The sequence below is a fragment of the Dermacentor silvarum genome, chromosome 11 (genome assembly GCF_013339745.2).
Source record: "Dermacentor silvarum isolate Dsil-2018 chromosome 11, BIME_Dsil_1.4, whole genome shotgun sequence".
Lineage (NCBI taxonomy): Eukaryota > Metazoa > Arthropoda > Arachnida > Ixodida > Ixodidae > Dermacentor > Dermacentor silvarum.
In genome coordinates, this window is record NC_051164.1 from 84,937,639 (window position 1) to 84,954,189 (window position 16,551).

General features: G+C 47.8%; 1 protein-coding gene across 6 annotated transcripts in view; it reads left to right on the top strand.

The window, feature by feature from the left end:
* Positions 1–16,551, top strand: part of LOC119433142 (uncharacterized) — a 159,399-nt gene that overhangs the window by 131,349 nt on the left and 11,499 nt on the right. For 2 of the 6 annotated variants that reach the window (XM_049659240.1, XM_037700280.2), the window contains exons 14-16: positions 6,773–6,877; positions 15,056–15,186; positions 16,270–16,364. In XM_049659240.1, the coding sequence (XP_049515197.1) occupies positions 6,773–6,877; positions 15,056–15,186; positions 16,270–16,364 (331 nt within the window). Of the gene's footprint in view, positions 1–4,072; positions 4,097–6,772; positions 6,878–15,055; positions 15,187–16,269; positions 16,369–16,551 lie in introns of those variants that run through there. The other 4 variants (XM_037700278.2, XM_049659242.1, XM_049659241.1 and 1 more) reach the window with 4 other exon arrangements.

Here is a 16,551-nt window from a genome sequence, read left to right on the forward strand (position 1 = left end):
CTCCAGCAATGGAGTTTACAGTGCTGTACATCGCTCTCTCCGTTTCGTAATTACACTAACGGTTCCCAAGACCGGAACTTGTACACAGGTGGGCACCGGATGTCACGTGGCAAAAGCTGTCGAATAATATGCCTGCGCATCGTGCTTCCCGCTTGTGTCCTTACCCTCGTCTCTTGTCTCTCGTGTGTTCTTTGTCTCTTCCTTCTCTTTCTCTTTCTCTCTCTCTCTTCTTCTCAACGTCCCCCTGCCCCTCCTTCACGTCATCATCTTCCGATCGGTGAGACCACTACGCCCCACGACGCAAGAAGGTTTCTAAGCCTAAAAAGCCCAGCCCCAAGAAGTCTTCGAGCGCGGAAGGAGTAGGTTAATCTCGGCAGCCTTCGTGAAAAGCGCCTCCGTCCTCTCCCAGTTTTCAGTAAGAACGAGAAAGCAACGACAAGTCCGTATCGCTGTCGTAGTGCCTGTAGCGTGCAGAAGTAGTCGGTGCTCCAGCCTTTCTGTAGCCACTACCCATTTCTGTGTGCTCTTACGTTCGCTTTTCGTTGCTAGTATCTCGAGTTGTGTATTAAGAGTGACACGCCATTTTTCTTTAGTTTCTTACTGGTCCGTAGCAATATGAATTCACTCTATGAACAACGATGAGTGGAGAAACTAAAGTTAGTCTACGGCAATGTGTTGTTTAAACGAATCACACTATATTGCAGTGGGTCCTAGGCTTCACTATATATACTGATTAGAGCAAGAACTCCTAAGTTATAACGTGTTGTGTTTTACATTTGCATTAGATACGTCTACTGTTCAGTAGGTTTCTAAAGTCTCTGAGAAACGATCGTCATTTTTATATTCTGGTGTGCTAGTACATAATGTAAAACAAAAGATAAAGTTTTAGCCAATACCCCTGTACACAAATTTGAGTCTCAGTTATTTAGACGCTCGTAGGACATGCATGAATCAGTTTCTCACGCACAGTATTGTTGCGAATTTCAGTTTGTCGCAAACGTTCCTACGTCGCCTGTTAAAGAAGCTGTTGCGACGGCCACAGTCACCGTATTAATCAAGTTTATGCTTCAAGTTAACGCTTCCCGAATAGCCAACGAAGTGAGTCACACATATTGACTAAGACGAAAGGACCTTCACGAGCTGTTAATTCATCGATTTACTGTACGCTCCCTATTCAAAGCAAGTCATCTGCAACAACTGCGTGTAGCTGTCGGCTTGTCACTCATCTTACACAATTCTTGAATTGTTCTATTCATCTGTCTATTTCCTTTAGTGCTTGCTCAATGTCGCTATAGACTAGATCGTTGCTTCTAGGCATCACTTGCTTCGTCTTCGTGATTATACGTAGTGTCCATGCTGAGACCAGCTTAGTTCTGTGTTTCTTGTTTACTGCTTGTGATTACGTTTCGCTAGAGCCGTAATAGTGTGAGGAAGGCACGATTCTTGCAAGCGGACGGGAGTGTGGTCAGCAGCAGACGACCCAACCCATGCCAATGACGATACTTTAGAGAAAGCAACAAGAAGTATCTTTCCTGCCTACTCTGCCATTTCCTCGTCTGCATCTTTCATCTCTGTTTGCGTGTAATACCTTTCCCTGACATCCTTTTCACGAGCATGTGTGGTGGCATGCCGCGATGCGTGTAGAATGTTGTGCATGCTTGGATGTTTGTTGTTACCAAACTTTCGAACGAAGTTCTCACGAACGAGTTCAAACTGGCTCTCAAACGAAGGTTTATTTTTTGAGATGGTCTCTTTCACTGTTTTCAGTGCTGAATAAACAGTCTTATGACTTACAGCATCAAGAATGCAGTTGCTAAAAATGTGTGAACAATGCGCCACAGCTCTCGATCCATAAATTGTTAGCTTGTGTTAGCCATCTTAATCGGTTGGCTACACAGTCATAAATATAACAGCGATTGGTCATTTTTGTCAGTTTTTAGACATTAATTTTAACCGCAATATTTATGGTCTTGCACGTCAACAAGAAGTTGTGTTCTGGCCGCGGCAACCATCAGCATATAATGTGAAACACACTGTTCCTTTAGGTTCATGTTTGTCAAAGCATATGTCTTTTTGTTGAAGGTACCGCATGAATAACAATTTTAGGTTTTTTTTATTCCTAACGTAATCAAGACGTGCGTTCTGAATGCTCTGTTTACGTACTAGTATATTTTGCAGACTTGAGTAAGTACGTGGTTCTTTTAGGTTGTTCTTTTAGGTTAATGTTTCTCAAAGTACAGATTCTTTTTGTTGAAGGTGCCGCATTAGAAACAAATTGTAGCTGTTTTTTATTTCAACGTAATCGAGACGCGTGTTCTGAATGCTCTATCCCTTTACATATTAATCTTAGACTGGAGAAAGAAAAAGCAAAATCTGCACTGAAACACATTTTCATTTACCAGTTTAAATGCTTTAGTCAGTGCTTACGACGAACAAAAGCCACACACTGTTGGCAGCAGCAACTGCTAAACCCCCATAATTTCGTTTCCATGATTGCTTCCAGTTTACATAATATATTGAGTGAAATTTTTAACAGCCAATTAATTGGTCAATTTCAGTAGGTGAGACTATTGTTAGCCTCATCAATCAGATTAAAGCGTTATGAGTTCCTGCATGCCACTGTGTCATGTGTCCTGTCCACTGCACTTACTGAAGTCATTTGTGGACAAGTCGTCCGTGAAGCCTATGGATGTTATACTCGCAAGTGTACAAAAATTCCCAAGGAACGCCCATAGTCTACAATCTACAAGCTTGTAGAACATATTAACGTTTTCTTAAAGAGAAAGTGGGCGGCCCTGAAGCACATTTACTGAAATTTTCCCAGTTTTGGGCCAATCATTCCGCATTTTTATTTGTACGTGTTGCGTCGGAATGTCCTGTACAGTGTCAATGATGCTTAAAGCCATCACTAAGTGGTATGCATAGGTTCATGAATAAATCACGTTTCTCATGGAATTGGTTACAAAGAATACACAAGGTCCTAGCGTAAAGGTTATGAAAAAAAGAAGCGTCTGATGGGTTCGACTAAGCGTGCTTCAGGGCTTCTATCTCGTTAGAATTTTCTTCGATGATCGAATGCCTCTGACCCATAGAACGAAATGTGTAAGCAAATTAACAGCCCAGACATCTGAAAGGTGACGTACGTTTATGGAAGGTAGAGTTGGTATTCACCTGAAGTTAATGCAGACTGGAACAATTCATCCTAGTCCGAGGGTCGAACTCGCTACCACATCATTTTCAGTGCCATTGCTTTACAGAATGATCAAAGCATGAAGCTAGCAGATTGAATGGATTGAAGAGCGAGTTCGAATTAAGACAACCGGAAGCTCTGGAACATTAAGCGGTGGAGTTCTGCGGAAACGCAGTGAGATAGAATTGTCGAGCTGCCGATTAGCCGTTGTTAAACGTCAAGTTGTCGATTGATTCGCCCATTTTCTCACTTCCTTAATATCTTAGTCACTAGAGAGAGACGGCAAAATAGAAAATGTAGGAAAGTCAATACCGGACCAGCATCTCGTTTCCTACCCTACACGAGGGTAAGAGAAAGCAGAAATAGAAAGAGGAAACGCGGCTGAGAGGGAACACTGAGCCCGCTCAGAAGGATGCTAAGGAGGACTACAAACTAAATTTAGCGCCAGTTTCGGAAAGGCGGTAATGGAGGGTTCGATTTACAGAGTTCATCAACAGCGAATCTTTTTTTTTAGTATTGTAGACTGTTGGACAAGCTGGTGTTGCATATTGATCATTGTGCTGAGCGACAAAATTGTTGGGGAAAAAAAAAGAGAGGCCGGGTGGACAGGACAGACGCTCAAAAGCCCCCGAAAAGCGTAGAAACATCAGGTTCGTGACACTACTTTCTGGTGTACGCCAACTTTCCCTTACAAAAACAAAATGTAACTGTCACATTCATCCGCTAAACAAAAATTACAGACGAATTTGTGAATAGCCTAACTCGGTCATTCTACTTTTGTTTCACTCTTGTTTCGTGTTCTCTTTCAGCCCTGTCTTGCGCTCAAAAATTTTAACGTTACCTTTCGTCTTTTTTTTCTTTCACGCCCGCTCTTTGCAAAAGCCCGTTGGAGACAGATAGTATCAGGTAGTGTGCGTCCTCGTGTCGTCTGTCCCGTCGTGTGCTCGTCGCTGTGTCCGTGTCTTTGTGCTTGTGAACGCGCTGTTACACCAGTTGCCGTCCGAAATACATGGGTATAGCGATTTTTGTGCTGGCGTGGTAATTTTTCTTCTCTTTGACCAATATTGGTCAGTGGTTCCTGCTCATAAGCATAGAGTCTTCCCTAGAAACTAAAGAGACCCTCATTAGGTTGATAGTAGAAAAGTACTAAGTTTATGATACTATACGGAAAGAAGAGCTACTGAACGTAACACTGAAACTTAGAAAGTAGCATGAATTACGGATCAAACGAGAACACGTGATATTGTAGTTGAGATCAAGGGCAAGAACTGAATAAATGTCAGGGGGGAAAACTGCCCTTGACTTGAAAACTGCACAGAGATTTATATGTGGGAATGATATGAAAACTGGTAGTGTGAGCATGGTTTGGTTCATAGAGAACATGTTTAGTTAGATATTTGATCAAGAAGCGTTTGTCCCAAGAATTTAGTTCGGTTATGATGATGATGACAATTTAAGATTAGGCTGAATCTCTATACTATTATCTGACAATTTATGACAACCTAAGCCAGGTCATGTAAATAATGCCAAATGCAGATAGATTGTTGCAAGACCTGTCTCACGACACCCCATGTTATACAGTACCTCTGACTCGTAAGCGTACTGCTCACTTCAAAAATGTCTTTTTTTTTTGTCCCACTGAGCAATTAAGGACTGTGTTCAGGTTGTCTTAAACGCTTCGCAATACTCACAACAATGCAGTACAATCTATGCTCCATCAAGTGCTATAAACAAATTATCTGGCCAACGCCAGCCCACTAGAACGAGAGCTAGCTAGAAATTTGCGGAATTTTTTTATAGTAGCGAAACACTACTTCGGTGTAATTGAACCCATGTGATTATACGGTTTCATAATTTATCTTTACTGATGTGACTATGGGGTGGGAGTCCTGGCATTGCCAGGGCGTTTAAGCGTCACTCGTAAACCACTGACATAATGAAAAGTTTTCGCTTTGGAAGTGGTATAAGAGACGCACCATGTTAACCTAAATGTAGGTACCAGTAAAATCGGATGTAAACTTTCGCAATACATCGGCGAAGTAATGCACGCTTCTCTTGGACGCTGCAAAGCAACTTTTACACAAAGGTGCCACTAGGCCAGGACACAAGACCATAATGCATATTTTGTTCCCTACGTTATCATAATCTTTCTATATCATAAAGAAGTTCCAAGTGTCACCCCGACCACGACCCCTCAAAGACGTAGCATGAAGCATTTGCAATGCGTCTTACCTTCGGAATTGCTAAAGCATGAATTTGAATCGGTACCCTTAATGGATCAGTAAGGCAGGAGTTAGGCATTATTAGACATTGAATTGCATGATTTTTCTCAAGTTGAGGTAATTTGACGCTCCGTAAGTTTCAGCATTATCATATCGTTTAGGACATTAACTCCACGAATCAATCAATCGTTGTTTTACGAACCTCTTGGCACAAACATTTGTCCCCCTTGCGTCAAGGTTTGCGAAAGTAGCCGTGTTCGCGAATTAATTTAGCTCACCTAACCTAACGTTGCCAGATGTCTCCACGGGCGTCTTGCAAAGGAGCTTCTCTCAATTTCTACAACTCAAGAAATTGCACTCTGGGTGTCATCCGGTTATCCAGACAATTTTGTTTTAAGAATCGCTTGATTTACTCTTTTCTCTTTAACTAAAGACGAAAAAAACTACTTATATACGACCTGGTGAATTCCAAAACTCATTTTATGTTGTTCATTTTCGATATTCACACTGTACTCAGTGCTGCCATGCCTTATTTGCATAGCAGGCATCAAGCAAGGACAACTGTCAGACAAACACCTTGTGTAGGACACTGTTCAACTGTGTGTCACATTCACTGCGTATGAATGCTGAGTGTCTGTGTGATGGGTGTATGGTTGTCGCAACTGAGCTGCTGCCTTAGTAGTGCCAGTAGTGCCTGTTAGATTATAGACGGTGTTGAAGACAGGGAACCTCACGCATTGTCTTGTCTGTTACTGCTCTCGTGCGGTAGAACTCGGTAGCCTTAGTTTACATTGTCTCTCGCTTGCCCATAATACTGCCAATTGTTTAAAAGTGACAAATAGCTAACCATGTTTACGTATAGGTGTTTTTTAATTATCTCTAGCATCAAGGAATAGCGCCGAAGCTCACAGCTTCATACCTGAAGATCTCTTGCGTTCCAACAATGAGACCAGTTTAAGGTATTGTTCTTAATTATCAACTAGACTCTTTTACTACAACGGGCTTGGTTTGGTATTCTAGATACCCGAAGCTTCCTCGAGACAAAATTTGCTTTGCAATAAACAAATCATTCTGACTTATCTGCAGAGATCAGACAGACAATGCGAGAGAGACTTTTCTTCACTCTTTTTTCTGCTAATGGACTGCCTCTGCTCCTTGCTTGCTAGTAGCTGGCGTAGTGCTGGCGATGCATATGCAAGCTAGGCAGCTTTTACCCGTTTTTATTCTTTTGCTCTTTGACAATAGTAGACACAACCTCCTCTCCCTTTTCTCTTTTGCTCTTCCCTACCCCTTTTTCTTTCTCTCGGCTGCTTCTGCCTGTCGCCAAAATGACGAACACTGTAAACACAACCGTCAACAGCACCTCACAGTCCCCAACGCAAGAAGTTGTCTCTCCGTATGAAGAGCCTCTCCCTGGACAGCCCTGAGTCGAACGAGCACGCACATCGTCGACGACAACTCACAGGTGGACGGGGCTGAAGCCTTTCTATTTATCTACAAACTTACGTGTGTGTCTGTAGATCCAGCTATCAATCTATACACTTCCTTCTCCTGTCCATCATCATCCTTCTTTTTTTTTATTCCTCGAATTCCTTTTATTCGTCTGCAATCTTCTTGCGTTTGTCCTTATAACCTTATTTGTTTATTCCTTTATCGTTCTGGTGCCTTTGTGGCCACTTGTCTGTCTGTTTCGCTACCCAGTTGAAAACGACAGAAACTGTTGTCTCGAGCACGACGTCTTTCTCATGACAAGAGGAATGACTGTCGTCACGGCAGAACAGGACTCGTGGTTACGAGAACACTGGTCACATCTACGACAGAAATTGTTGTTGCTGACGACAAAAGCGACTTCGCTGTGACGACAGGACGTCAGGATGTACTACAAGATTTCTGTCGGCTACAACAAGAATTTCTGCCACGAGGACAGTAGTGTGAACAGTAACCACGACGAGAAATATTCTGTGGTGTTTTTCGACTGGGTACGCCGTCTCCCTGTATGTAAAACCCGCCCCTTATCGTGCTGGCTCTCACCCTATCTACTTGTTCCTCTGTTCCAGCTATATGTGCTTTCTTGATCAGCACTTGGCTTATTGAGCCACATTTTCACACGCACAATGTCGCTAGTGCCTGCCTAACCGTCGAGGACATGGGCATGTTTTTTTTTATGCGATCTTACGATCATTCGCTTTGTGCTTTCACCGGGCAGAACGCTCGAGAGGGTGCGTGGCCTTAAGCGGAAACTGTATAATACCTACGGACCCTTTCACTGCTGTGTAGGTCGCATCCGTGGCTGGCTCCGTTATATTCCAGCGACGCCTTGCAGTGGCCGAGATGTTCTGCTTTGCGAGCTCGAGATCACGCTCGGACAAAACAGATATGAAGGCTTGATCAACCAATTCATTGTCCTCGGTAGTAGGTGGGTTGTAGATGGGTCTGTACTCCCGACGCATTTTCGGCGTAATGTTGTCTGACGTTGATAGTGTTCCGTTTACGACGTGCGGCAACAATGATTTTATGATGGCAAAAAAAAATACAACGGCGTATTTGCTTAAACGCATATCCACAACGTGCCAGAGCATCATGTGACAAATTTTGCCTAATATTACGAGGCAGTCATCACACACCAGATAAATTAGAGACGCCCCGACGCCGAGTGACACCCCTTCTAAGATGGGTTTTACGTGGTCGTCACATAACGATTGAATTAGATAATGCTACGTGTTGACGAGCGTAAATGATTCCAAGTGGCTGGTCATTATCGGTACACATTGGAGCCGTCTGGATCCGGAGTGGTGACCCCATGCGTTTGTGGTGGACGGCAATTACATGTGAACTCTTCGCAACCGTCGCAAGGGTTCGGCGCAAACGCGGCATAATTACGGATCATCATAATGATGATTATGATGATGATGATATGTTTATTAAGAAAAATATGTCATAACCCCTTGACTGGACTCATATACGGGTGAAGGGAAAAAATATTACAAAAGCAATTGAACCCGTGTTGTCTTTGACAAATAATAAGAGTAATGGCTGGAACGGACGAAAAACACGCGTGTTTCCACCACGGCTAGAGCGTATCACAACCTGCCACGGATTTCGTTTTTCACGTAAGGCCAGAATACGCCTTGCACGGAGACAACTGCGCAAGCTCAATTCACGTTTGTGATGACGGCAGGTTCGGTAAATTCACTCTTAAAGAAATGTCCTTCACAGATGTTATTTGTTCCTTCACCCTTTTCTCAATGTCTACTTTTCTTTAGCGCCTCTTATCCATGCGCCCCTTTCTGCCTTCACTTACGATATCCCGGATACACCCTGCCAACTTCGCCAAAAGATAAAACCAGCGTCCACGTGCAGTTTCGAATAAAATTTAAACAAACAGCCATGGAAACCTGCGACTTAATTTCACGAGTTTCATCGAGTTAACTCCTAGACAAAACCAGCAAAGCTGGCGGATTTCAACGGCTTTCGGTTTGAATGGTTATTCAAAATGTTCTTGTGACATGGGCACAGCCGAATAATTTCAACCCACTGGTCTTAGAGTTTATGCTATGAATATATCACGCAGCACTTCCCTGTTGTCCCCAGCTGTTGAACTAACTGCAAATGAAAATGCGTCTTTCTTCGCGCGCCGCTCTTTTTGAGATGCTCGTAGTGTTTTTGAAAACAATACATTTCTGAGTGAGTTACTTCCACTTTTCCGCATTAGTTATCTGGATTTCTAGCCTTGTTCGCGGCCCGATCCCGAAGATAGTGCAGTCTAAAAGTGTGGGCCGATTCCGATGATAGTGCAGTCTAAATATATGGGTAGCACCCAAAGCTGGTGCAGTAACAAAAAAATTAAAGCAATCTGGCGTTCCTCCTACTCCCCTCATGATGGGGTGACTCGATAGAGTGCCGTGCGCAGTGACTCCGCCCCATTTTCATCACCAATTCGCTCAGGAAGACATTGCCTGTGATCCACCTCAACTGGAAGTTGAATCACCTTCCAACAGTTTTTTTTTTTCCTGCCGACTACCAGAATATGCTTCATTCAAACGGAACGCCTTCCCTTATTTCCTCTGCTTTCAGCGTATGTCAGGCTATCTGCTCCCGAGTCCACCGCTGCGACTTGTGCTTGCGCCATATAAAGCCTGCGCAATTCACAAAAGAACTATGCTGTCGTCTCTAGGTTAACTATTCGAAGATATCAACTACGTAACTTACAGCGCTGTACGCGATTCATGGAAGCCAACGGACGATCATTTAAGACACAGTACCGCTTCATGCAATGCACACCGGCGTCTAAGGCACAAAATGTGCTTAGTATTAGCTTGCTCTTCGTAAATGCTAGGATTACGAGCGTTTAGCCTTTCATTACTGTATCGCTCAGATGTGGTACTATAAGGGCAGTTGTGGTACTAAGAGCATGCATCCACAGTCATTGAGGGGGCGCTAAGACTCGGAAAACCTTAGTTCTGGTAAGAAATTGGAGTGGAGCGTAAGTCATTGTAAGGTTTTTTTCGAACAAATAAATCTTGTCAATAGGCACTTCGTTCTCTAGTGAAACGTTCCGTATGCCATTCCAATAATTCCATATATTTTCGGTGTAATTCTTACGAAATATATATGAACCTTACACAAATTCTGTGTAAAATTCATAAGAATCGCACGGAAAACACATTGTAGCGCCCACCGACGCTGCTAAGCGCGAACGCTAAGGTCAGCGTTCTCGGCCGGCGCCTTGGGGCCGGCTGCGACAGACGAGAAAAATAAAGTTGGGCGGCGCGTGCCAGCGGCGCAAGCACGGCACGCGCTAGTCCGTTCTGAAAGCCTGCTAAGCTGGTCCTCTTGTTCTGGCGCTCCGCTGCGACCCCTCGGTTCTCGACAGTGGTGACTCCGGCCTAAGAGATGACCGACCCCAGCAACCTCCCGCCCTCAGGCAACCTCCCGCCTGACGCTACCTCGCGCCCACGGGACGTCGCAGCTCTACAGCTCCGCCTGCCCACGTTCTGGCGCCACAACCCGCAGGTTTGGTTCGCCCAGGTCGAAGCCACCTTCGATCTGCACAACATCACCTCGGAGACTTCGCGGTTTCGCCACTTGCTTTGCAACCTGTCTCCTGAGGTGGCTCAGGAAGTGGCGGACGTTATCGCTGCACCTTTGAGTGATGCCCCATACCAGCAACTGAAGCAGAGCATTTTAGAACGTACCACGGCGTCTGAGAGCGCGCGCATCCAGCAGCTGCTTACCTCCGAGGACCTTGGAGATCGCCGCCCTTCCCAGCTGCTCAACAGCATGCGACAGCTCCTGGGCACAAGCAACGTCGACTCGAACAGTGCGCTGTTGAGGGAGCTCTTCCTGCAGCGCTTACCACAGTCCACCCGCCTTGTCTTGGCCACTACAGAGGACTTGTCCCTCGACCGCCTCGCCCGGCTCGCTGATCGAATCCACGACGCGACTTCTCCTTCAGTCGCCGCCCTCTCTTCAACGCCACAGTCCTCAACCATGGCCCGCTTAGAGTCCCGGATCGACCAGCTCGCCGTTTCCATCGACGCCCTTCGGACGTCCTCCCATGACGAGCGCGGCTCCACCTCATGTCCCAGCCGCCGTCCTTCTTCCTCGACCAGTCGCCGCTCGCGCAGTCCTCGACGCTCGCCTATCTGCTGGTACCATCGCACTTTCCAGCACCGCGCCCGTCAGTGCAAGTCCCCATGCGAATGGTCGGGAAACGCACCGCGAGATCACTGACGGCGGCATGTGACCTCGCCTTACAACCCGGCCGCCTTTTCATAGTCATGGATCGCATTTCCGGCCTGCGGTTCCTTGTAGACACGGGTGCCGAGGTCAGTGTACTGCCGTCCTCCAAGCGTGACCGCGCTTCTAAGTCACCTGGACCTACACTCCGCGCGGCAAACTCTACTTCCATCGCCACGTATGGTCTGCGGTCCCTCACTCTCGACCTAGGCCTGCGGCGCACATTCCGGTGGGTCTTCATCGTAGCCGACGTCCATCAGCCTATCCTCGGTTCCGACTTCCTGACTCATTTCGACCTTGACGTCAGCATGCGCCGCCATCGCCTGATTGACAGCAAGACGCGCCTCTCGATCCCTGGCGTTCTGTCGGCTGTCGCTCCCACCGGCATCCGCACGCTGATCCCAACATGCCCGTATGCTCGTATCCTCGAAGACTTCCCTGAGGTGACAAGGCCCTGCAATTTAAATCAGCCTCCCAAGCACAGCGTCACCCACCACATTGTCACACGTGGTCCACCTGTCGCAGCCCGTCCGCGCCGCCTCTTCGGTGAGCGTCTGGACGTTGCTAAACGGGAATTCGAGCACATGCTCCAGCTAGGTATTATTCGCCCGTCGTCCAGCAGTTGGGCCTCCCCGCTTCATCTGGTGCCCAAGAAAGAACCGGGTGACTGGCGTCCGTGCGGTGACTACCGGGCACTCAACGCTCACACGGTCCACGATAGCTACCCCCTTCCACACATCCAAGATTTTACAGGCCATTTGGAGGGATGCAAAATCTTTAGTAAGGTGGACCTTGTCAAGGCCTATCACCAAATCCCCGTTGAGCCGGCCGATATCCCGAAGACAGCCATTACTACACCCTTCGGCCTGTTTGAGTTTGTGCGCATGCCCTTTGGGTTACGCAACGCAGCTCAAACGTTCCAACGATTCATTGCCGAGGTAACGCGCGGCCTCCCGGCTGTATTTGCCTACATCGACGACATCCTCGTCGCGAGTCCCAATCCACAAGATCATGAGCGTCACCTCCGGGAACTCTTTCAACGCCTTCAACAATTTGGCCTGGTTGTCAACCCCCAGAAATGCGTATTTGGATCTTCCGAGCTCGAGTTTCTGGGCCACCACATCTCGGAGCTGGGAATTCGTCCGTTGCCCTCTCACGTCCAGGCCGTGAAAGACTTCCCAGCACCCACTACCCTACGCCAGCTGCGTGAGTTCCTCGGCCTAGTGAATTTCTCCCGACGTTTCATTCCGCACTGCGCTGAGCTTCTACACCCACTGACTAACCTTCTTCGCACGACCAAGGGCTCCTCATCTGCGATTTCCTGGTCTCCCGAAGCTGACGCTGCTTTCAGGGCTGCTAAACAAGCCGTTGCCGATGCGGTACTTCTCGTACACCCGAGAACTAACGTGCCAACCCGCATCATGGTGGATGCTTCCAGTGTGGCCATTGGCGCTGTTCTCCAGCAGAAAATCAACTCCGAGTGGCGCCCACTGGGTTTCTTCTCTCGGAAGCTCCAACCTGCCGAGACTCGCTACAGCGTTTTTGGCCGCGAGCTGCTCGCCATCTACTCCACCATCCAGCACTTTCGGCACTTCTTGGAGGGCCAGCCATTCTATATTCTAACTGATCATAAGCCTCTGGTGTATGTCTTCCGTACAAACTCTTCCAAGTACGTCGCACGTGAAGTTCGTCAACTGGCCTATATATCGGAGTTCACCACGGATATCCGGCACATCAAAGGCACCGACAACGAGGCAGCTGACGCACTTTCACGCATCACCTCCCTCGGCACTTCTACATCGACTGTGGATTGGGAGGGTCTAGCTCGTGCGCAGATGGAAGACCCCGAGCTGCAAGCGCTGCGTGACCATCCCCGTTCCCTCCGTCTACAACTCGTTCCTCACCCGTTTGTGCCTGGCTCCCTCTGGTGCGACATGTCAGCGGCTACACCTCGCCCCTTCATTCCGACTGCCTTCCGTCGTGCGGTGTTCCAATCACTTCATGACATCTGCCATCCCAGCGTCCGAGCCACGCAGCGCCTCGTTACACAGCGGTATGTCTGGCCAAGCATCAACACCGATGTTCGCCAGTGGGCCCGCTCATGCCTCGCATGCCAGACCGCCAAAGTGACCCGCCACACGAAGACTCCCACACAGTCGTTCTTGCCCCCTGGCTGCCGTTTTGACCACGTCCATCTTGATTTGGTGGGACCACTTCCTCACTCTCACGGCTGTCGCTACATTCTGACAATGATCGACCGCTTCACCCGTTGGCCCGAAGCCGTGCCCATTCCGGACATCACTGCAGAAACGGTCGCCAAAGCCTTCGTTTCAGCATGGGTTTCCCGCTTCGGCTGCCCCAGCATCGTGACAACTGATCGCGGCCGGCAATTTGACTGCACACTTTTCACTTCACTCAACCGCCTGCTTGGCACTAAGCACTGCCGTACCACTGCATATCATCCCTGTGCCAACGGCATGGTTGAGCGGCTCCATCGCCAGCTCAAGGCTGCACTCACTGCGCGCCTGGATCGAGAGCACTGGGTCGACCACCTTCCTATGGTGCTTCTCGGCCTACGTGCCGTCCTTCGTCGCGACCTTGGCTGTTCAGCGGCCGAACTCGTCTACGGTGCACCCCTGCGGCTTCCTGGAGACTTGTTCGTTTCTTCGGCCCCCTCGCCCCAGCCGCTACAGTACCTCCAACGCCTACAGGACTGCATTCAGCACCTACGCCCCGTACCACCTCGGTCATCGGACCACAGCATCTTTGTCCACCCGGACCTTGAGTCCTCGTCCCACGTCTTCCTCCGACGAGACGCTATCAAGGCTCCTCTTACACCCTCCTACGACGGACCATACCGTGTCCTCCACAAGACCCAGAAGTCCGCCACCATTCTATTGAATGGCCGCGAAGAAGTCGTTTCGCTGGACCGCCTCAAACCAGCCTACGTCGAAACGCCTCCCAAGGAGCTCCCCGCGGATGTCGCTGGCGCACCCGTCGATATGCTCGACACCAAGACAGCCCCATCTCTGCCTCGTCGACGAGTCCATTTCGCCGTTCCGTCTAGGCGGGGGGCCTTGTAGCGCCCACCGACGCTGCTAAGCGCGAACGCTAAGGTCAGCGTTCTCGGCCGGCGCCTTGGGGCCGGCTGCGACAGACGAGAAAAATAAAGTTGGGCGGCGCGTGCCAGCGGCGCAAGCACGGCACGCGCTAGTCCGTTCTGAAAGCCTGCTAAGCTGGTCCTCTTGTTCTGGCGCTCCGCTGCGACCCCTCGGTTCTCGACAACATTTAAAAAAGTCCGTCCTGCAGCTGGAGTTGTGCCCGTGTGCCTTCCATCCTAAGCGCTACGCGACGGCGCAATTTTCTCGGTAGCAATTGATCTCTTATCACATGAAACCCCGTGTGACGGACTGACTCAGGACACAAGCGGAAACGTCCATCATCGAGGCTAGCTAAAGCCTCTGTCAAGATACGTAAAACACCTCAATCACATCGATGTCTATTTTGAAAGCTGGCCGATAAGTACATCTGAGACTTGCATGAAATGAAACCAACGCCCACGTTGTTGTACGTGTTTCGTACTCGTCTATATTACAGTCAAGTGCATTCGCTATGTGTGACCAACTAGCTCAGTTCAAGATACTGTTCGAAACGTTTCCTCTTTCCCTTGAATTCTTGTGTATTCAATCACCGCACTTGATGGAAGACGCAGCCTTTTTTTATTTTGAACAGCGTCACCCGGTCGATAGTCTCACACCTGCTCAGTCTTTACGCTATGTTTCTGCGTAATCTGGGTGCTCGCCCCCCCCCCCTCCCCTTCCTGTACCCACGATAAATGACTTTCCTGGCAAAGCTTCGAGCCTCAACAGGTGTTCCCTGGGTGCCGTTGACTGCCCCGTTACAGCTCCCCAAAGTCCGGTGCACGGTCGAAGGCAGCTCCTGAGCGCCAAGGCGGTGCGCATGAGTTCGGTCGATCTGCCCGACGACAACGAGAAGTCACTCAGCAGCGCCTCTACCTCACCCTGTCCATCCCCAGTGAGTTGGCGCCTCACCCACTATACAGCGCAACCTTGTGCACTTGGAATTGTTTATCGACAAGAATTTCTCGCTTTTCAGATCTTTGACATTGCGAAGCACAGCTCTTTCATGCACAAAAGCTTGTCATGTGAGAAAACTGACATTGATAAAATAATAAAAGACATTGACGCAGAAATATTAAGACTATTAGGAACTAAAAACACTTGAGCCGGTGAACGCAAGTAACCACCATGGTGGAATGGTTCCCTGAACTTTCCGTGAGACATTTCAAAACAGTCTGTATTTTTCCTCAAGAAGAAAGCAACAACGCATCTTGCGTACGTTCCTGCTGCTTTACTGATCTCTCTTTCTATTTCAACATATTGCACATAAGCTCGACAACCAGCTGCACGATATTCTCTGTGGTTGTTGTCGAGCTATCGCAAAATAAGGTATTCAGAAATGCTTCAGTGTATTAGTGCTGTGTCCAATTAATAGAAATAGTGCTGAGAATTGGTACAGACTGATCGAAAGAACTAAGCTATTGTGGAATATAGAGAAAATATAATTACATTATTATTCATTTTTGTCACCTCGTACATATCGCGAAGCGAGTTTTTTGTAAGCACAGTAATTATCACATGATGACGAGTTCGGATTCTAGACCGTACGCTGTGTCCATAGCGGTCCTCGTACACTAAACTTTTCTTCTTCATCTCCTTATGATCCCAGAGCTCTCTACCATGCGTAATATCCATGTAGCCATCTTCTCTCTTCCTACAGCTGCTGAAGCAGTTTGTTTCTTCAACGTCCTTCAAGCGGGCTCATTATCCCAGATAACCACAGACATGCTAATGCACTTAAAAACCGTAAAAGCGAAAGCTACCTTGCAAATTCCTGATTGTTTTTGTGTGTTTGTTTCGCTCGTCATCAAAATGGGAGAATGATTATTCGCAGTTTGATGGTTTCGGCCACAGTTTGACCTCACACTCTAACCCGCGCGCGAGCGCTTATATAACTATTCGTCCTGGGAGTTTCTAGGGCTCGCTAGATCGTCATGCTATGCCCTGTATTTCATTAACGTCGCTGTCGCACTTACTGGCTTCGGCGCAGAAACCCCATCGCCTGCTACCAACCAACCTCTACGTAGTGCTGTACAATTTCAGGAGTCGACATCAGGACGAGCTCGATCTCAAGTAAGTTTGGGTGGCCAGTGCTTCCACATTATGCACTGCCCTGCAATCAGCCTTTTTTTTTTAATGCGTTAGCTATAGGTATTCAATGTATATGTATGTACGGCATACATTTTTTCTTGCGTGTGAAGAGCGCTTGCCGCATATTGCATGAAGAACGTGGCTGATTTCACGCATCGAAGAAAGAAAG